Source organism: Myotis nattereri, assembly GCF_964212035.1.
Source record: "Myotis nattereri genome assembly, chromosome: 11".
Lineage (NCBI taxonomy): Eukaryota > Metazoa > Chordata > Mammalia > Chiroptera > Vespertilionidae > Myotis > Myotis nattereri.
The window spans coordinates 32,256,636-32,277,192 of record NC_138086.1 but is presented as its reverse complement, the minus strand read 5'-3'; the positions used below and the strand labels follow the sequence as shown (position 1 = coordinate 32,277,192).

At 45.5% G+C, this 20,557-nt stretch overlaps 2 protein-coding genes across 2 annotated transcripts; one reads left to right on the top strand and one right to left on the bottom strand.

The window, feature by feature from the left end:
• The first annotated feature begins 265 nt into the window (after positions 1–265).
• Positions 266–19,205, top strand: KEL (Kell metallo-endopeptidase (Kell blood group)). Its single transcript, XM_081102288.1, has 19 exons — positions 266–458; positions 786–870; positions 1,139–1,280; positions 1,512–1,688; positions 3,613–3,737; positions 4,035–4,181; positions 7,052–7,114; positions 7,209–7,397; positions 7,629–7,777; positions 8,878–9,007; positions 14,786–14,896; positions 15,984–16,082; positions 16,317–16,394; positions 16,809–16,909; positions 17,072–17,182; positions 17,345–17,412; positions 17,635–17,804; positions 18,130–18,225; positions 18,928–19,205. Exons 2-19 carry the CDS (start codon positions 847–849, stop codon positions 19,087–19,089), a joined length of 2,142 nt encoding a protein of 713 aa, XP_080958414.1. The 5' UTR covers positions 266–458; positions 786–846; the 3' UTR covers positions 19,090–19,205.
• A 509-nt stretch (positions 19,206–19,714) lies between these two features.
• Positions 19,715–20,557, bottom strand: LLCFC1 (LLLL and CFNLAS motif containing 1; the record flags this gene model as incomplete). The annotated part of the gene is made up of 2 exons (XM_081102662.1): positions 19,715–19,899; positions 20,416–20,557. 2 exons carry the CDS (start codon positions 20,555–20,557, stop codon positions 19,715–19,717), a joined length of 327 nt encoding a protein of 108 aa, XP_080958788.1.

Sequence of the window (20,557 nt, the reverse complement as noted above, 5' to 3'; positions counted from 1 at the left end):
TGTTTACCACTCACTTTGAGGCAAATGAGTATATGAAAGAGTCTAATTTGGAGAACTGACATATCAGGAAGTAGCACATGACTTATTTCTGAACATTATAAAAGACAAGAGACTCTGGCAAAGGGGCAGAGCAAGGCAAGAGGAGCCTCCCAAGGGTAAGATTGCTTGGGGAGTGAGGACCCCCTCCCCCCTTTGCCTTCCCTGAGAAGCTAAGATAAAGGAGGAGAGGCCAGGGTGTCTCCTGACTGATAACCAGGCTCCACCCATAGGCCAATGGTGTGTGTATGGGGACAGGGGCATCCAGTGGCAGAAGTGCCCCTTCTCCAGGACCAAAGAACGGGTGGGAGAAGGAGGGGGTCCATTTCCTGAATCCCAATCCTCAGACTCAGCATCCAGACCAGAACCGGGAAGGATTTTGGGAGCCAGAGAGGACAGAGAGACGGACAGGCAGACAGACGGCAAGTCCCCTGAAAAAAAAATTATTTTTTTTTTCATTTTGGAGTCAGAGGCCTCAGCTGGGGAGTGGGGGCGGCTGCTGTGTGAGAATGCCCTGCTTGCCACTGGAGGGGAGGATGTGGGAGGCTTGGAGAGTAGAAAGGAGAAAGGACAGGAGACGTTGGGGGTAGGAGGCTAGTGGTACATCCTTGGGACATTTTCATTCTGAAGCCCATCTGGGAACACTGCCCTGGGATGAAAATATGCATGGAGAAGGTGTGAAAATGACCTGCTATAACTCTCATTACTGTACCCCCTCCCTGAATCAGCTTCTCTCTCCTCCTGTTCAGTCAGTTCAGGAGGGTGGGGACAAGTGTGAGGAGACCACGGGGACTGAACCTGTTGAGTGGAATGGGGACCCTCTGGAGCCAGGAGGTAAGTGATGTCCTTGACCCACACTGGGCAGATTTATGACACCCTTCCAGCTCTAGCATCCCACCCCTCACAGACTGCTTTGTCCTTATCCAGGACAGGCAGTATCTCTTGTCTATGCATCTCCCAGTGGTGCCCATGGGCCTAGTTAGGGAGAATGGTCTTGGAACAAGGGGCCGTAGCACTAACTTATTTATTCTCTCCCCTCTCCCTGTACCTTTCCTCCACCCTTCCCTTTTGTGTTTTTCATCACCTGGTTTCCTGTATGCAGAGACCTCCAGAAGAGGGGCAATCCACTGAACAGAGCAGATGGTGGGCCATGGCCAGGCGGCTGATAATGGCTGTCCTGCTTTTAGGCCTGCTCCTTGGTTCTTCTGTCCTTTTGTTCTACATCTTCCGGAGCTGTGGACCTCGTAAGCAGGATCCTGGAACCCCTAACCCCATCAGCCCTCACTCAGTCAAGGGCTTCATATGTCCATCACCCTGAGGCTCCATGCCCACTGATTTAACTCACCACTCATCCTGACCCTTCCATCTACCCCCTTCCAGGTTTCTCTTTGGTCCTCACCAGATGTTCCTTTTCCCAGGCCCTTGGGGGAGCCCTCATCTCTCTTTTCTCCCAGCTCTGAGCATTTTCCCCACAGGTCCCTGTGAGATGCCCATGTGTTGGCATCTCCTGGATCATTACCTGGCCTCTGGGAACACTAGTGCGGCACCCTGCACTGACTTCTTCAGCTTTTCCTGTGGAAAGGCCAAGGGAACCAGTAATTCTTTGCAGGCCCTTGCTGAGGAGAACAAGAGCCGACTTCGGAGAATACTGGGTAAGGAATGCAGGGCAAAGATTCTCTGTGCAAAGGGGTGACTGAACCTAGAACCATCATGACTCCCAAACCTGTGTGGTTGTGGAACAGCTGGCCTACACCATCCCTAATGGGCTTTCAGAACACTGCCCAGGTTTGCATTTCGCCCACAGTACCTTTCACCTCCTTACCTCCTCTGATCCATCTCTTCCAGTCCCTCACTTGGTCTTGATCTAAATCCTATCCTCTTTTCCTTCCCATTTATCCGTGATTACTCTACTCTCTCCAAGTCCTCCCTTTTACCAAGCTCCATCTTCTTTGTTATCTCCCTTACACTTTCAATTTCTGTTCCTATGCTTGGCATCTTCCCCACCAGCACCTCCTAAAGAGCTTTTGCACTTTAATTCTTCTCTCCATCACTTTCAGTCTCTAGCCTTCAAATCCTTCTTGTCTATAATGCCCCCTTGTCATGTTATCCTCTCCCTCCCATAAACTCCCCATTCCATGACAATCATCTGTTCTCTGCTGAAACCTGGGACCATGGAGTGCAAGCTGAACTTGAAGAAGTGGGATAATGGGGATGGATGATGGAAGATGATGGTGAGAACGAAGCGGCATAGTGGGGTGAGAAGTGATAGAGGGGACTTTATATGGCTGTGTGTAAGGAATGAGTATAGATAGACATAAAGAACAGAACCAAGTTAAAAACCCCAGGGCACCAATTGGAACTTAGGAGAAATAAATGGATCCCTGTGCTCTCTTTATGACACAGAGAAGTAGGCTAGCCCTTGGTGGGGGGCATGCTTTCATTTAGGTACAGAGATGAAACGAAATAATAGGCTTAGGATAAATTCTTTTTTTAAAAAAATCTCTTTTTCTTATTTATTTATTTATTTATTTATTTATTTATTTATTTGATTGATTTCAGAGAGAAAGGGAGGATAGAGAGATAGAAACATCAATGATGAGAGAGAATCATTGATCAGCTGCCTTCTGCATGCCCCCCACTGGGAATTGAGCTCGCAACCCAAGCATATGCCCTTAGCTGGAATCGAACCTGGGATCCTTCAGTCCGGAAGACTGACACTCTATCCACTGAGCCACACCGGCTAGGACAGCTTAGGATATATTCTGTTGCCTACAGTGGAATGAAAAGATATCAGGAGGACGGAAGGAGAGGTGTTAGATATTAGAAGGTGGATGATTTTAATGGGTATGTGTTTGGGTTATTGTCATGTGTTTATTTTAGGGAAATCAAAGAGTGAGTAGTCTGAACTAGGGGAGCCCACCCTGTTTCTTCTTTTTGCTAAACCTTTCATTATGAGCTTTCCTCTCTTCAATCCCTCAAAGTTCTTTGATGTCCTAACTTTTAAAATTCCTTTACTCATCTCCATCCTGTCTTCAATTTCTACCCTTTCTCCTTTATTCATATCTCGCTCATTCCTCTCTCTTCCTTTTGTTCCCTGTATTTTCCTCCTTATTTTCTTTCTCACCTTCCCTTTATTTTCCTCATTGTCGTCTCCACACTCTTTTCCCCTGCTGTTATTCTTCCATCTAGGTCAGGGGTCCTCAAACTTTTTAAACAGGGGGCCAGTTCACTGTCCCTCAGACCATTGGAGGGCCGGACTATAGTTTAAAAAAAACTATGAACAAATTCCTATGCACACTGCACATATCTTATTTTGAAGTAAAAAAACAAAACAGGAACAAATACATTCTTTGTATTTGCATGTGGCCCACAGGCCGTAGTTTGAGGACCCCTGCTCTAGGTGATCCAGTCCAAATTGGACAGTCTTCCCATATTCCCAAATTTCCTCACCTCTCCCTTCCTCCCTTCCTTCCCTTTTCCCATGAGCCTTTCCTTTCTTTCCTATAAGCCTCACACCTTCACTGCTTGTCTCTGTGTGGGCCCTATTCCTTTAATTCACCCATGCTTCTTTTCCAGAGACCCCAGGATCCTGGCATCTGGGGTCTGGGGAGGAGAAAGCCTTCCAGTTCTACAACTCCTGCATGGACACAAGTGCCATTGAGGCTGCAGGGGCTGGTCCCCTCAGACAAGTGATTGAGGAGGTGAGACATGGGGCATGACTCTAATGGACACATGTTATGTAGGATCAATTTATGCTCAGGGTTGCCATTTTATTTTCTAGAGGTGGATCCCCAGGTTCTAGGAGAAAGATGGAAATGGAAATGCACTGAGAAAGTAATAGGACCTTGGGTGAAGCTGGAGAAAGAAGGATAGAGGTGGAGCCCTAGAGAGATCAAATAGCTCAGAGTAAAAGTCAGGAAGTAGTAGCTATCTGAGGAATGGGATACAGGTGTCAGAGATGAGACCCCTTTGCTGAGCCTTGTTTCTCTTCTTCTCAGCTTGGAGGCTGGCCAATCTCTGGTAATTGGACTTCCTTAGACTTTAACCGAACTCTGAGACTTCTGATGAGTCAGTATGGTCACTTCCCATTCTTCAGAGCTTATCTGCGACCTCATCCCAAGCCTCCACACACGCCAGTCATCCAGGTGAGGGAGGTACTGGCAAAAACACAGCGAGACCTGGGCCTGCCTAGAGTTCTAGCCTCTTGTTTCTTAGAGGAAGGTTGCAGATTTCAGAAGAAAGGATAAATGTGCAATGTAGGGAAAAGACCTATCTTTATAGAAAATTATTCTTGTGAGAGTTAGGGACTCTAGGCAAGATTAGGGAAAAGAGTAGCAAGGCCAGTCCGGGGAAGACATAAATAGTTGTGGTCTTCCTTATTGCTTATCTGATTACCCCGGAGCCTCTTAACTACACCTCTATCTTCATTATCACCCTTCTCTTATTTACATCAAGAGCTAATTATGCTAATATCTCTGCTTAAATGCCCCTGACTCACCAGGTCATCTAGTTCTTAATCTTTAGCAAAACCTTGCAAGCCTTTTTAGTCTGATCCCTACAGACTTCTCCAGCTTTATCTCCTGCCACATCCCTTCTGCCCCTTAAATTCCAAGCCATGCTCACTCACTTACCGCTCCTCAGTCCATTATATATATGACTTCCTTTACCTACAACACTACTCCCCAACTCCCCATGCTCAGCCTGGAAAATGTACATATTTGTCAAATTTTGGCTTACATTATTATCTCTTCACTGACATCCTGGCTGAGATAGAGAACCCATTCACCCTCCCCTTTTCTATGCCCTCAGCACTTAACACTGTGTTGAAGGGTGTAAGCCTTTTAAAAACAGGACCACACCTTATTCACCTGTGACTCTCAGGACCTAGCACAAAGCCAGGCCCACACCAGGTGTTTGTTGAGCAATAAATAAATAAAAACACTGGAGGCATCTGTATTGTGGCAGGTAATGTGATGCTATATATTTGACCCCATTCTCAAAACTTCACAAGTTTATAAAAGATAAATATACAAGAAAAACTGACAATCAGTGTATGGTATTCTGACTTTAGTTCCAAAGGGTGTGCTCAGAAGTTTAATGAACTTGGGGAATTAGTTAAAATCTGAAATGGTTAAGGAAGAATCAGAGAGGGGAGAATATGGGCTGAGCCCTGGAGTGTGGTTCATTCATAGAGGTAAAGGTGAAGCTAAAGGACATGAAAAGAGCCCTTTAGCTTCACCTAAGAGGCTTTTTAGGGGAAGCCCTGAACTAAGAGAAAAGCCTGGGATGGTGTGACTCCTCCGTGGGGTGGGTGAACAGAGGCTATGGAGTGAGATGCCATCAGAGGTAAAAATAAGCCTGAAGACATGAGGTTGAGCTGATTATTCCATACCTAAGAAGCCAGATCGAGGTGATAACTTTTGACATAATAGAAAAAAATTGCAACTAAAGTCTTTCAAATACAATGGTTGTACAGTGAACTTAAGTAGAGTCAGCAGTTTGGGAGGTCAACCTAGACGTGCTGAGGAACTGAGATGAGCAATTTTGAGGTTCCGAGCTAAAATGCTTATGGTAGAAATGGAAAGGAAAGCCCAGATGTGAGGGTTTAGGTGACTCTATCCTTGTGGTCATGGTCCAGAGGACTTGATGACTGATTGAATGTACAGGAAGGAAATGGAGGAGTTGCAAAGTGACCCCCCAGTTTTGATTTTGTATGAATGGAAAGAGGTGGTTACTGTCAACTTGAGACTGGATGGACTCTGGGGAATAGAATGAATAGAAAGAATAGACTGGGGGAGCACTCCAATGAGGGGGTGGAGGCAGAGAGGAGCAAGAATAGGCAGCGAGGTGGGAGTCAGACTAGCCACAAAGTGAGCCACATAGGACATGGGAGGAGGCAGTTTCAGGAGAGAGGGGTCATTTTTGATTCTAAGATTTCTGAGCTCAGAGAATAAGGAATGAGAAGGCAGCGTTGGAAACCTCCTAGAGATAACATCAGAAAGGGTTATGAAAATGGCCACAGGTCATACAGAGTGTAGGAGGAAGATAAGGAAGCTGAAGCAGGGATATAGATGACTTAGTTCTTTAGCTGGGACATAAAATATGACAAGGGAATCAGGTGAAAGTTTTTTCAAGGTCAGGGAAATGTAGATAGCTCAAGGTGGGAGTGGGATATTGAAGTTGGAAAAAAACAAGGAAAGTAAATAATCCAGAATAGAATCAAGGACATGCCAGTGCCAGAACCAAGATGAGGCAAGGGAGGTGAGCAAGCCACTTGGCTAGTGTGCAAAATTTAAAAGAGTTCCTAAAGCTCAGTAGTCAAGATAAATAATATTTAATGAAATTTTTTTAAAAATGAAAGTCAATGGAAAAATCCACAATAAACAAAATATCAATTTTTTTTCATTGTGGATTTTTTGAAAAACAAAACAAAACATTTTTCCCAAAATAGATTAAAACTCTACTGTAGACTTTTTTGAAAATATCTATAATTTTTTTAAAAAGTGAATAAAAAATTCCTTCGAATCAACCACGCTTCAGGGCTCAGCTCATATTCTCCCCTCATTTTGGGGGAGAAAATCTATGGTGAACAAAGCCTTGTTATTTTACTCAGCATGGATTTTTAGCATTCATTTTGATTTTTAAAAATATCAATTAGGCTATTAGTTACCTTGATTACTGAGTTCTATTACCTCTTAAAGTTTGCATCTGAGATGGTATCTCACTCCTATACTCTAGGCCTGGCCCTAGCACAGACACGGTTTCTTTCAGGAGACGATTATCATGCTTCTCTCGCTGAGCACCCCCAAAACTGATTGAAATACCCACCTTCTCTTCACATTTCCTCCATCCCCTTGCACCCAGTTCTTTCCTTTCTTTGTATTCCCACTCCTTCTCTGTGCCCTCTTCATTCCATCTCCTGAGGCTGTCTTCCATGGCACAGTCCCCACCTCCCCACACCTGTCCTCTCCTTCCTCCACACTTCCCCTTTCTCTCCAGTCTCTCTTGTGTCCAGATAGACCAGCCAGAATTTGACATCCCCCTCAAGCAAGAGCAGGAACAGAAGATCTATGCCCAGGTAAGATGGAGTGGTGGACAAAGGTTTTGACCTTTGACTCTAGGAGAAAGACAGGGGCCACTAGTGCCTGTGACTGAGGTTACCCCTCCCCCAGATCGTGCGGGAATACTTGACTTACCTGAATCAGCTGGGAACCTTGCTGGGAGGAGACCCAGGCAAGGTGCAAGAACATGCCTCCTTGTCCATCTCCATTACCTCACAACTGTTCCAGTTTCTGAGGCCCCTGGGGCAGCAGCAGGCACAGGGGAAGCTCTTCCAGCTCATCACTATAGACCAACTGCAGGTGCCTTGAACCGGGGACTGGAGGAGGATGGATATAAGGTCCTCTCTTTCAAACTTCCTTGACCTCCTTCTTTCTCCTCATTCCCTGAATTCCTTTCCATCTCTAACATTTTTGGCTCCCTCCTTTCCCCTAACCATCCCCCTCCCCAACCCCCCTCAAACCCTGAAGGTGGGGAAACCCTTCTTCCTTCTCCTTTTCTGTTCCCCTCAGCCTTTGTGTCCCTCTTCTAAGGAAATGGCCCCTGCCATCGACTGGTTGTCCTGCCTACAAGCAACATTCACACCAATGTCCCTGAGCCCCTCCCAGACCGTCGTGGTACATGACCTGGATTATTTGAAAGACATGTCACAACTGGTGGAAAAACAGCTGTTGAGCCACAGGTTTGCTCCAGGTGGGATCAGGGAGGTACAGGGCAGAGGAAAGAGTCTGAAAACCCAGAGGTTTCAGGAACACAGGTGACTTGGAGAATGAAGGCTGGTAAGAGCCCCCCAGGAAGATGGGAGGGATTCACAGACACATGGGACAGAGAAGGGTTGGGGTTGACAGCCCAAGATAAAATGAAGGAAAGACGAGAGGCTTGGGGAAGGAAAAACACACAGGAAATGAGGGATACCAGTGTCTGGCAAGACACCGTATTTGCTGGAGTAGAACCAAGCCTGTGAAGAGCCTCTGAGTTGTAGGAGATTTTGGAAGGCAAGTCATGGGGTTAGCTTGGCCATGTGTCTCATCAGTTGCTGATGAGTGTGGGTGGGAGGAGGAGGCATATGAGGGGATTGGATGGAGGAGATCATGGTTGGGCTGCTCTGGGGGAAAAGCTGAGGCAGAGGCCATTTCTCATATGTGGAGGCCTTGTGGGAAAGATCAGGAAGTCAAAGAAGGTGGGGGACATGAGGGTAAGGCTCTGTGTTGGGCCTTCCTCCATCCCTGATACCTGTGTGGCCACCACCTAAAGGGGCTTCTTCCAAGGATTTGGGCCCTTCTTCATAGTAACTCAGTGGCAGCAACATCTAGAGATGCTTTCTGAGGGAAACAGACAAGCATTCATGTGGGTATGAGCAGATTTAGGTAAAGGCACAAATCAAACCTGTAAGAGAGTTGCCATCAGGGCAGAGAAAGGTCCCTGATCCCAGCTTTGTTGTGCTTAGAAGATACATCTCAAGATGAGAGAGATCTTGGTCATAGAAGTAGATGAATCAGTTTTGTGAAATCTAAGTCCAGTCTTCATCTAGTCCAGATCTTTCTCTCCCTGTGACTTGAGAAGTCTGCCTCTTCATCTAGTTCTTTGTTTCATCATTCTTCAACCCCACTCCAACCCAAACCAAGAAAATCACTCCTTCACTTTTCACAGTCAAACAGCTCTTCTCTATAAATACAGAGGGAAGAGGCTTCTCCCAGGAATCCAGGTGACTTATGCAAGGGACGACTTTGCATGAGGGATCACCAGAGCCATGAGGTGTGTGGGTCTCTTTTCTCTCCACAGGGACTTTCTGCAGAGCCACATGATCTTTGGGCTGGTGGGGACCCTTTCTCCAGCCCTGGACAGTAAATTCCAGGAGGCACACAGATCCCTGAACCAGAAACTGTGGGAGCTGACAGAACGGCCACCTGTGGTGAGGACAGGGGGGCATAAATTGTCCCAGATTGGGGGCTAAAGGAGCATCTGTTATTTTGAGGGGTAAATTTTGGCCTATTCCTCTCAGGTAGGGGACATAAGAGTAGATGTCTCTCAATGTCTGGGCTTTCCATGGAAGCAGACAGGTTTGGAATGCAAGGCTTACCTTGAGAATTGAGGTACCAAGTAACAGATCTTTAAGGCACATCTGGCTATGTCTATGCCTATGGCCTTTTGCTGAGTATTAAAGTTTGAATATAGAGCTCTAAAATGATCAAGAACTGCTTTTCCTTTGTCATGACCCTTAAACTATTTTCCTAACTATCCTGAACTCTGTGGCTAGAGGACTGGATGAAAGACAGATGTAGCTAGTAGTGGCTTTTCCTTTGCTTGGTGATTCCAGTGTTTGGTGCTCATATTCTTCACAAAGAATTAATCTCTGACATCCAGTGGTATCTGTTGGGTCACACTATGGGCTTCGTGGTGCAAATCCTGATGTATCTGAGGAAGGGACTGCATAGCAAACACACTTCACTAATCGAAGTCTACTGTGTTAGATAAGATGTGGAGACACTGCTTTACAGATAACTTTGAAATCTGGATTGGACACATCCAAATGCAAGTGGAGGTATCTAGTATGTTAGAGACACCCTAACCTCTGCAAAGGCCTCGGTTTAATCTTGAAAATCACTGCACTTTTGTGGGGGTTTTTTCTTAGTAATTTATGAACCATTTCTCTGCCTTGAAGAAAATCACTGCTTTGGCAACCTGAAATATCTGTGGAATTCAAAGAGGGAAGATGTATGTACATGGTCCTGGGGTATATTTATTGTTTATTGAGAATTTATAAATGTGCTAAACATTTTTCTAAGTCCTTTAGATAGATGAGCTGGTTTAATCTTCACAGGTTTTCCATGAGTTAGATGCACCATTTCGTCCCTGTTTTATAGACAGGGAAACCTAGGCACAAAAGAAATTTGATCAAGGTAGTACACCGAGTAAGTCGATAGAGCTAGGATTTGAACTCTATCAGTCTGACTCCAGAGTTTCTGTGATTAATCATTGTGCTAAAAACAACAAAACAAAACACACACACACACAAAATAAAACAAAAACTCTTCTTCTTAGTACTTTCACTTAAGACCTTAAGTAGGTTCCTTCTGCTCAGCCTTCCCTTGACTCAGATGAAGAAGAACAGAGTCCTAACTCCTATTAGTTGGGGTTGCTACAAAATACCTGGCAACAACTTCCTGTAAATTCCAGAACAGTGTCCTGATGGCACTTCTTGAATGGGGAAAGAGTGCCGGCCAACATTGAAACTCACACTTGAACTCAGAAGGCTTACAAATGGCTAAAATTAAGCTTACAAATGGCATATATATATATATATATATATATATATATATATATATATATATTTCCTATATGGTATATAGTTGTTTGGGGGATGAAAAGCTGAATGAAGCTCTACCAACAAATGGTTGTGTGGCTTTGGGTAAGCCACTTCACCTCTCTGAAGCAATAGTACCAAATATGACACATAATAATAACAGCTGATACACAGTGTATACCTACTGTTTTGTAGTTTCATTGCATGCAACTTTTAGCATAAATTGTTTTATTTAATCCTCCCAGAAACACTCAGAAAGAACAAATACCTTTTACAAGACCACACAGCTTATAAATAAAAGAACAGACACCAAAACAATGTGCCTGGCTCATAGGGCCATATTTTTAACCACATACTATGCAGAATTGAGAAATAAGTGGGTGGTACAGAAAATGGGTTCTTTCTATAAAGGTCAAGAGAGTAAAATTTTTGGCTTTGTGGTCCATATGGTCTGTGTTGCAACCACTTAACTCTGTTCTTGTACAACAAATAAATGAAAGGACGTAGTTTCATTCCAAGGAAACTATGGTTTAGACAACAAATAGTCCTGGAGTTCCCAACAGGGAGAGACCTGGGTTGGTATGACAGAAGAGTGAGATCTCCACACAAGAGGAAGGATAGAAAGAGGGTCTCGAGAACTGAAGTTTTCTGGCCAACAAAGGACTATTATTTCATTGAGACAACGCATGGGATAGGCTGGCTAAAATGTGGTATAATATGACAGATCCTCCTGGTGGCTCTGGCTGAGAAGAGCAGGCTGGACTATGCCTGCTGCTTGGGGAGCATGCCCAAGAGTTTGAGGATCAGCAAGGAGCCAGTGCAACTGAAACAGAGAATGCAAATGAGATAACAGTAGGGAGGAGTTCAGAGAGCATATAGGGCCTGGTAGGTCACTGTAGAGACTTTGGCTTTTCTCTGCATGAAAAGGGGGCCTATAGAATTTATTTGTTTTATGTTTTAAAACAGGGGTGAGGAACCTTTTTTCTGCCAAGGGCCATTTGGATATTTATAACATCATTCATGGGCCATACAAAATTATCAACTTAAAAATTAGCCTTAATTTTTTTTTAAAATTAAAAAGGAAGGGGAAAAAAATAGCCTTCTATATTTGGTCAAACATTTAATTAACTCACTCCTAATGCCTTGGCAGGGCCAGACCAAATGATTTCACTTGCCAGATGTTTCCCACCCCTCTTTTAAAAGAATGTAATTTGAAATTAAGCAACAGGGTTTCCTGACAAATGTGTGGTATGAGTCAAAGACACTACCAAGATTTAAGCCTTAATTTGACCTGATTTATGATTCTGTTCTATGGTTATTAAGTACAAATTTCTGACTATATTACTCTGAATGCATTCTATTTTATAGTGTCTTTATTTAGAAAGACTGCTAAGTCTCATTATATGAACATATTTTGTTGATGAATTTTGAATATATAGTCAAAAAATGGCTATTAATCCAGGTTTTATTATATTTGAGAAGCTGAATTTGGGGAAGTAAAAGTAGAACTTTACATTTGTACCTGTTAAATGTGAACTGTTTATATTCAGCCCAGCTTCCCAATGTACTCAGGTAATTTCATCCTTTTTTTCTAATCATTCATTATATTACCTTCTTTCCACCTGACCTTGGGTCATTTGCATTCTATAGTCTGTCTTCATCTAGATTACTGTTAAGATATTGAAAAAGAAAGAGCATCGGGTCAGGCTGTTGAAGACCTGGCTATAGATCCATCCATTCATTTATGCGGCAAATATTTATTGAGCACCTGCTAGGTACAAGACCCTTCTCTAGGAACTTTAGACTGCAGTGAACAAAAGAGACAAGAATCTCTGCCCTCAGACACTTATATTCTAATGGATGTAGAAAGATTTTTCAGTAGTCCTGGTCAGGGAAGCTCATACAAACTTGAAATCATTAATTTTCAATGTTTTGTTATAGTTCAGCCAGCTGAGAATCCACTCAAATCATCCAACATAGATTTCTCCAGTCTAATTCTCAAGGATTTAATTTGTGGTTTTACCAAATGCCTCCTTGAAATCAAAATAATGCTAGTAGGGTAACAGCTTAGAATTTACAGAGTGTTTTCAATGGATTCTTTTACTTCATCTTTTAAACAACTTTGTAATAAACTTGGAACAGATAGCCATTCTCACTTTTATAGCTGGTGTATCTGAAGTACCAAGATTTAAGTTAAACATCAACATTTAGTAAATACTGAATTCTCTGTGTGGAAGAGGTATTGAGGTGTTCCTAGAGGATGCATCTAACCTATCAATGTGTTTTGTTGGTCTTTAAAGCTTTTTATAGACGTTTAATTCATCATCAACATTCAAAAATTAGGAGATGGCATGCCAGTAATCTGATTTTTATCCCTTTGTTGTAAACATGAAGTTTGTGTATTGCTGGGCTCGCCTTCTCCAGGGCAACAGCTGACTACAGTTCAGCCCAGACTGGATGTGTTCTCTCCTATTTGCCATCGCCCCTCCATGTCCTGTGGTTCTGATAGCTTCTCTCAGTTATGTCACCTCATGGCCCCTATTTGAGTTTGTGACTCCTGGTTTGAAGTATGTCCTCACGTGATTCCTGTTAACCATAGAAATCCCTATTATTTTGACCTTGTTTGTGCTCAGTGATCCTACGTTAGCCCTTAGTCACTGCACATTATTTTCCAAGTGTTAAAAAGTGGTCAGTTTAATGATTCCCAGAGTTGCACAGGGGTGAGCAATGGGTAGTCTGAGGTGGCATCTATACTCTCCAGAAATCAGGTCAGGCCTGCCATGGCCCAGGATATGGAGACAGGCATGGAGCAGGCAAAGGCTGTTGGAGAAATGAGCAGGCACCAGAGAAAGGGATCAGGGAATAAGTCAAGAACCAGGAGATATGAAAAGGGGAGGCACCACCAAGCACAAGGCCAGTGCTGTTGGCTGCTGTGCCAGCTGTCACTCCAAACGAAGCTTGACATAGGGAGGCCTGAGAGGGATGGACCTTGAAGATGGCCAGAAGAGCCTTCACTTGACCCAGTCATTTCACTATCAGACCCAGGTTCCCTTTCCACTTGTGTTTGCTTTTCAAATTTGTGTTTCAGCGCTCCAACTAATACACTAGAGAAAGTGTCTGAGTGCCTTCTCCTCACAAGGTCCTTAGCAGGTCTCATAGCGAGGGGACAAGAATACACAATGTGGGCAACCAGGTCTGGAGCCACCTCAAAAATGATAAATGTCCTAACAGCCAGGCTCAGGACTTTCTTCTTCACTGAAGACAATACTGGCCTTCTCTTTCTGGTCCTTTTGTGGGAGCCCCATAAACTCTCTCCAGTCTTAGGGCCAGAGAGCTTAGTGGCAGCCTAAGAGGAGATTTAAGGGGAGTAAATAAGTTACAGGAATGAAATCTTGTGACTTCACCCCCACTTAAATTAGCCTATTAGCTGTTTTTTGAAACTCCTAGCTCAGCTTTCCCTTAGGCCAGCTCTCATATTCCTACTGTGGCCCATTGGCCGCGTTTTGCAGTCTGCCCTAAGTCATCTCTGGGCCTTCCTCTTGGTCAACTTTTTCGAAACCATTCAAGCCCACCATCAAAACCTCCCCAGCATCACTCTTTTTCTTATTCTTTCTGTCCTACTGTTAAAAATCACCCGAGATGCCAAGAGTCTCTTGAGTTTTTGTCTAACCATCTCTCTGCCTTTGAGGTTGAAGATGTCCTCTACCTCATCCTATTTTCTCTTCATTTTATATGGCTTTGGCTGCAGGTTCCTTAGCTTTCTGAATTCACATCTTTAGTCTTCTCTTCAGTACTGTTCTCCTACCAGGCAATAGTATGGCATCTGAACCCCAATAATTTTACTCTGATGATTTTCTTCTTTATAAGACAAGATCTTGCCATATGATCCGTGATAACCATTTGGAGAGTGGGGAGGGTGGTGGATGGGAGGGAGAAATGACCTTCTCTAATTTGCATTTTAAGCAAAGAAACGTGGGAAGGGGAGTCACTGTTGGGTTTCCAGAGCAGCGCTTGTGGTAGGTGGGGACAGGGTGGCCAAGGTACCTGAGAGGTTTGGCATCTAGTCCTCTCCTTTCCAGGAGCCTTTCCATTCTTCATAAGGATACTTCCCAGAAGCCTTGCTTTCAAATTCAGTAGGCAATAAACAAGATGATTTGCCCAACCCAGGCTTCTGAGATTAATCTTGGAGAACTAAGCCTGGGTTAGCTAAACAGCAATGAACCCATGTATACCACCAAAAGGCAGAACAGAATAAAGTGAGACAAACCCAGAATGTTCAGAAAGAGTACAGTCTCTGTTGGGAGGAGGACTAGACAAGATTGGCTTGGGAAAACAGATGAGGAAGACCCTGGATGGAAACCTCTCATTCTAACTTTGTCTCTGTAGCCCGCCCACCCTCGATGGATGAAGTGCGTGGAGGATACTGGAGACTTCTTTGAGCCTACCCTGGCAGCCTTGTTTGTTCGTGAGGCCTTCAGCCCAAGCACCCGAAGTGCTGTATGTGAGGGCTCTTCCCCAGCCTATGTCCCTCCACCCCTCTCCACCCAATATATCCTCTCCTATTTCTATTGACTGTGTCCTTCTCTATGGTTTGTGTATTTAAGGAGTCAGACAGTCACAGAGAGAGAACCCACTCCACATATATCAGAGAGAGAATGCCTCGTGCTATGTCCCCAGGGTTTGCATAGTTTAGCTATGAGACATAAAGGGTACACAACATGCACTAACTCGAACAAGTCATCCAACTTTCCTGCTCTTGTGTTTCCTCAACCAGAAAATGAGAAAACTGAACTTCATGACCTCTAAGGCTACTCCCTGTTTATGATTTTTTAACAACACATGAAATGACATGAGGATGGATTGATATAATCTTAAGAAGTGAAAATAAATAACTACTGAATACTTTTTGAGTGCCTATCATGTGCCTGGTACTCTTGTAAGAACTTCTTTTGAACTACTTTAAGTACAAGCATCATTCTGATACTTTAAGAACTGAAGCACAGAGAGGCTTTCCCAAGCTACCAAACAGCAGAGTCAAGACTTGAACTCAGGTTCCGATACTGTCGTCCATTTTCCTCCATTAAGAAAAGATATACATGAGATGGTAAATGGCAATAACTCTATAGTCAGGTTGTAAAGCTAGGGTGACTTCAACTTGTTGGGATGCTGAAGCCCCCAGGAAGATGGAAAGAGGAAAAGCATGCCTTAAGGAAGAAGGTGTGAGGAAAAAAAGGGGTGTGTGTGTGAGGACAAGAGTTCTTGAGAACAGAGATAGTCCTCATCCTCCCTCTACTTTCTGAGTGGATTGCCTGGCCCAGAGTAAGGATGGAGTCTCCCTCCTTTGGCAGGGTGAGCGCTCCCCACAAAAAGACATAGTCTCCCCTGTCGACCCTCAGGAGTGGCCAGCTCCCACTTTCCCTTTCTGTCTCCACAGATCTTTCTGGGTTTTTGGCCACTAGTGAATACCACTTTCTACTCTCTTCCTGATATCTTCCCCTTTCTCTGGCAGCTCCTCAGGGCCAAGGTCCAAGACCAAGACTGGTCCTCATCCTGTTTCTCTGTCCCTGCCCCTTCACACCCACAGGCCATGGACTTATTCACTGCCATCAAGGATGCCCTCATCACCCGCCTCAGAAGGGTTTCCTGGATGGATGAGGAAACCCGGAAAAAGGCCCAGGACAGGGTGAGGCCAGGGGAAAGAGACAGGTTGGTTATGTGCAGGGCTGGGGGTGGGATTGAGTATTGGATCAAGAGATCACAGAGGCAAGAGGAGAGCACCCAAGGCACAAGGGTACACCAACATGTGGTACACATACCCTAGTGACAACAGGGAAGGTGGGAACAGGGCAGTGAGCAGGAGAACTTCCCTTTGATAGCTCAGGGTAGCTAAGTTTCTTCTACCTGTGTCTCTCCCCAGGTCACCCAGCTGCAGGTGAAGATGGGGGGCCCAGAATGGGCCATGGAGCCAGCGCTGACCAGACAGAAATACAGTGATGTGGGTTCCTGCCCTTGACAGCTCCGCCTTAGTCTTCAACTTCTTCACCCCCTGACCCACTCAAATGGCAGATAATCTATTTTCCTTGGGTGATCTGAACCAGTCCCTTCGTGCCCTCCTGCAGGCTGGACTTTATGGGCAAGATACTGTGGGTCTTGCCAGCAGATGAATGGAACCTTTTCAGGTCCTAATGTGTGTGTGCACACGTGCACATGTGCATTCTTGTAACTTGCCTGAGGGTATTTATCTGTGTGCTGACACATGTGAAGCCTATGTAGTCCATGTGTGGTGTGGTGGTGGTGCGCTGGTTTCCACTGTACTGGGGATGTCTGTGTGTAGGGCTAATCTGTTTGGGTTCAAATGTAGCCATCAGGGTATGTGGATGTACACTCATCACCTCTTGGCTCCTCCCAGGTACACCTTGGACCCAGCTTCCTGCAGTCCTTCCTGAGTGGTATTCGATCCCGCCAAGCTAGAATTGTCCATAGCTCCTTGCAGCCTTTTCTCCACCACAGGTATGAGAGCAAAGTAGATACAGACACTGCATCCCAGAGATAGACATCCATGATTAGCAAGAGAGCAATCTAGGGGCTCAGGGAAACAGGCACAGTGATAGTAGTTGGGGGCAACTACATATGTCTTGATGGAGCTGGTATTCATATGTGCTCATCCCACAGGTGGCAGGTGTCCCCCTGGAGGGTCAATGCTTACTATTCAATAACTGACCATGTAGTGGTCTTCCCAGCTGGACTCCTCCAACCACCATTCTTCCATCCTGCCTACCCCAGGTATGGGCCATTCCATGAGGGTGGACAGGAAGTTTCCTAAACGTGATGGGCAGCTGTGAGGTTTGGGGGGATGGGGCTGGCAATGGATGGGACTTGTGGTTGGAGGATTAGGGTTAAAAATGTCAAAGGGTTCTGGGGATAAGATAAGCCCTGTCTTTTTAGGGCCGTGAACTTTGGCGCTGCTGGCAGCATCATGGCCCGGGAGCTGTTGCACATCTTTGACCAGCTCTGTGGGTATCAGTGGGCCATTGGGAGGTGGGGTCATTGAGAACCCAGGTGAAGGCTCCAAAAGAGGCCTAGAGGAGGAGAGAGGGAGGGTATGTGAGGGCTCTGGGTGGGATAGTCCTGAGTCTTTGCAATACTCCTGGGAGCCAGCCCAGCCTGTGGTACCCCCATGTCCTCACCCCTGCACCATGCCTCAACATTCTATTCCCTTGCCCTATTTTCAACAGTACTCCCTGGAGGCTGCCCAGCCTGTGATATCCATGCCCTAGAGGGGGCGCTGCTGTGTCTGGAGCGCCATTATGCTGCCTTTCCATTATACGGTGTAACTTCCTTCAATAGCTCCCACATGGTACTGGAGAATGCTGCAGACATGGGGGCGTTGGCAGTGGCACTGCAGGTAACTCACACCCCAAAGGTCAGAATCTCTTTTCACTAGCGAAACAGACATCCCTCATGCAAACATAGTTGCAAAGCTTTCTGCCCATCATACACCCACTGAACAGTGGCCACTTGGGGATCCCCCTCCTACCTAATAGATTCCCTCTTTTCTAGGATAACCATAGATTTTCTCACATTTCTCCTGGCTCAGACCTGTGTGTCAGTGCAAAACTTGGGAAAGGGGACCATGAACTGGTTTGGGGGTTTGTGTATAGGGCATCAGACTTCCAAATGGCACAGGTTTGGAGCCTAAGGGTTACTCTCCATCCCACCCCCATATCTAGGCATACAACAAGATGCTATTATGGCACCGTGGGGAGACCACCCTGCCCAACCTAGGCCTCACCCCCCAGCAACTCTTCTTCCGAAGCTATGCCCAGGTAGGTGGCTGCCATCTCCCACCACGGTTTGCTCCACGTCAGATAAATACCCTATTGGTAAAGCTTAAAGAATCTCTGCCTCCTGATATGCATTTCCCCAAATGCTCCCACCATTGCCACAGATTTTCTTTCACACATATCCCCTTGGGCCCATCCTTTCATGTTATCACAAATTCTTCTGCCAAATTTAGCATGTCCTTCAAAAAACTAACAAAAAATCTCTACTTCCAAATCCCTCCCAGGATGAGCTCAACTTTACCCCCCTCTTATTTCTTCTCCTGAAAATACAAACCCATGAAAAACAAGTCTTAACAGACTGTCTATAGACTATATTTCTCTTCAAAGACCTCACCCCCAAGTGTGAGCCCCTCAGTACCATGTGTTCCTCAATAGACGCTGCCCCCAATTTCTCAATATACTTAAAGACCTTGTCACAGAGTTCTTCCCATAGACCCTACCTCTCAGTCACTTACAAGTGGTCTGATTCCACAGCGGGGGCCCTCCCCTGAATGCCTAGAGCCAGGTTAAATGACCTACAACTGGAAAATGCTCTTCCTCTCTCCTCATGGCCCTTCGTCATTCCCATCCCTGCTTGACCTTTGTCTGCTGTTCCTTGCACCACCTCATCACTAGGTCTTGCCTACTGATCCTTATCTACCCTGTTTTTCTCCTTACCCTCTGTGAACCTCTCTTTCTTCCTAGGTGATGTGTAGGAAGCTCAGCACACAGGATTCTCAGGACACTCACAGCCCTCCCACCCTTCGAGTCCATGGGCCCCTCAGCAACACTCCAGCTTTCGCTAGACATTTCTACTGTCCACGTGGTGCCCTCCTGAACCCCTCAGAACGCTGCCAACTCTGGTAACCTGGCTACCAAAGAGACCTCAATGCACATATATCAATATCTCCCTGCCCCATCCATGGAATCAGGGTGATGTCTCCTCTCTTCTTTTCCAAAAATAAAATCTGGCACTTGGTTTCTGCCTGTCTCTTAATGACTCTTTCCTGATTTGCACTGCCTAAAAGTCAGAAAAGATAAAGGAGAAACTTTGAAGCAGAGTTCACAGACATGGGAAAAGGAAAGAACCAATGATTGGTGAACTGGTAGGTATAAAGGTCAGATGTTGGGTGATTAAACAGACTAGTTCGAGATAGGAGGGCTTTGGTTAAGTCTCAGGAATCTGGCCCCCAATTGTTTCAGGATTTTATTGCTATTACTTTTATTGTAGCTATCTCCTCCCCCTAATCTGCTGTGCTGAACAAAGCCAGTAGGGGCGTGGAAGAGAGAAGAGCATGGGTCTGGTGTATTGGGCCCTGAGGGATGTAGCTCAGAGCAGGGACAGACAAGGGGCAGGACACTGTGTATACGTTTCCCTGGGAGTAGTGACCTAAAGCCCAGGGGAGAAAGGGTCAGTAAGCTATCATGAAGCCGAGGTAGATATCCAGGTCCTCATCCAGGAAAAAGGCTGCCACCTCATCTTCAATGTCTCTTATAAAAAAACCAAAACACTGGCCACATTAAAGCACAAGGCTAGGTCGAATAGGTGGTCACGAACAGCTGTGTTCTCCATCTCCGATGTCTTGTCATCCTCTTGTTGGGCCATGTTCACCTCCTGCCACATCTCACCCACTGAGGAGGCCACAAAGTACTCTTCGAACTGCTCTTGATTTTGGTCTGGAACAGAGGAGAGGGGGAAGGTAATGGAACACCAATCCTAACCTGGGGCTTTTAACTCAATTATCCATATCCTTGTCCTTGACCGGAGAGGTGATGCTCCATCTGGGGGTCACTTCTGGTCTGTGTGAAACCACAGCTCCAGCCCAAGAGCACCAACACCCCATTTCCAACTCAGCTGTGTCCTCCAAAGTGTTACATCATTTGGGAGTGAGGGACCACCTTAAAAAAGAATGACAACCAAAGATCCTCTTCCCACAAATATGCATGTATGCTCATACTCATGAAAGCTCCATGCAATTTCCACTGGCCTGGAGTATTCCCCTGAATAGGGCTCCCCCCCTGCTCGAGACCCTTTCACATGACACCCTCACACTACAGTAGTAGGGGACCTGGGTATTCTCCCACATCCCAAACCGATCTCAGATTTCTCTCTGGCCTGATAAGTCATCTGGGAGTGATTAGAAACAGATCTGCAAACCTAGCCTCCTGAGGTTGCCCTCCTTTTCTACTTACCTGTAGAGGGCATTTGTTCTTTCTGACTCCTCTCACTGGGGCCTGGGCTCCCTCTCTGAGGCTTCACCCCCTTCATCCACAGCAGAAGTAGGATGGCTGCCAGTAATGCTGCTCTGAGGAGCTGGGAGCCCAGGGAAGTCAT

Excerpts from the sequence above, each read along its gene's own strand:
- KEL (XM_081102288.1), top strand. The coding sequence starts at position 847 with ATGGGGACCCTCTGGAGCCAGGAG. Across the intron at positions 3,738-4,034 it reads TCAGACAAGTGATTGAGGAG|CTTGGAGGCTGGCCAATCTC; the intron begins GTGAGACATGGG and ends TCTTCTTCTCAG. Across the intron at positions 7,778-8,877 it reads AAACAGCTGTTGAGCCACAG|GGACTTTCTGCAGAGCCACA; the intron begins GTTTGCTCCAGG and ends TTCTCTCCACAG.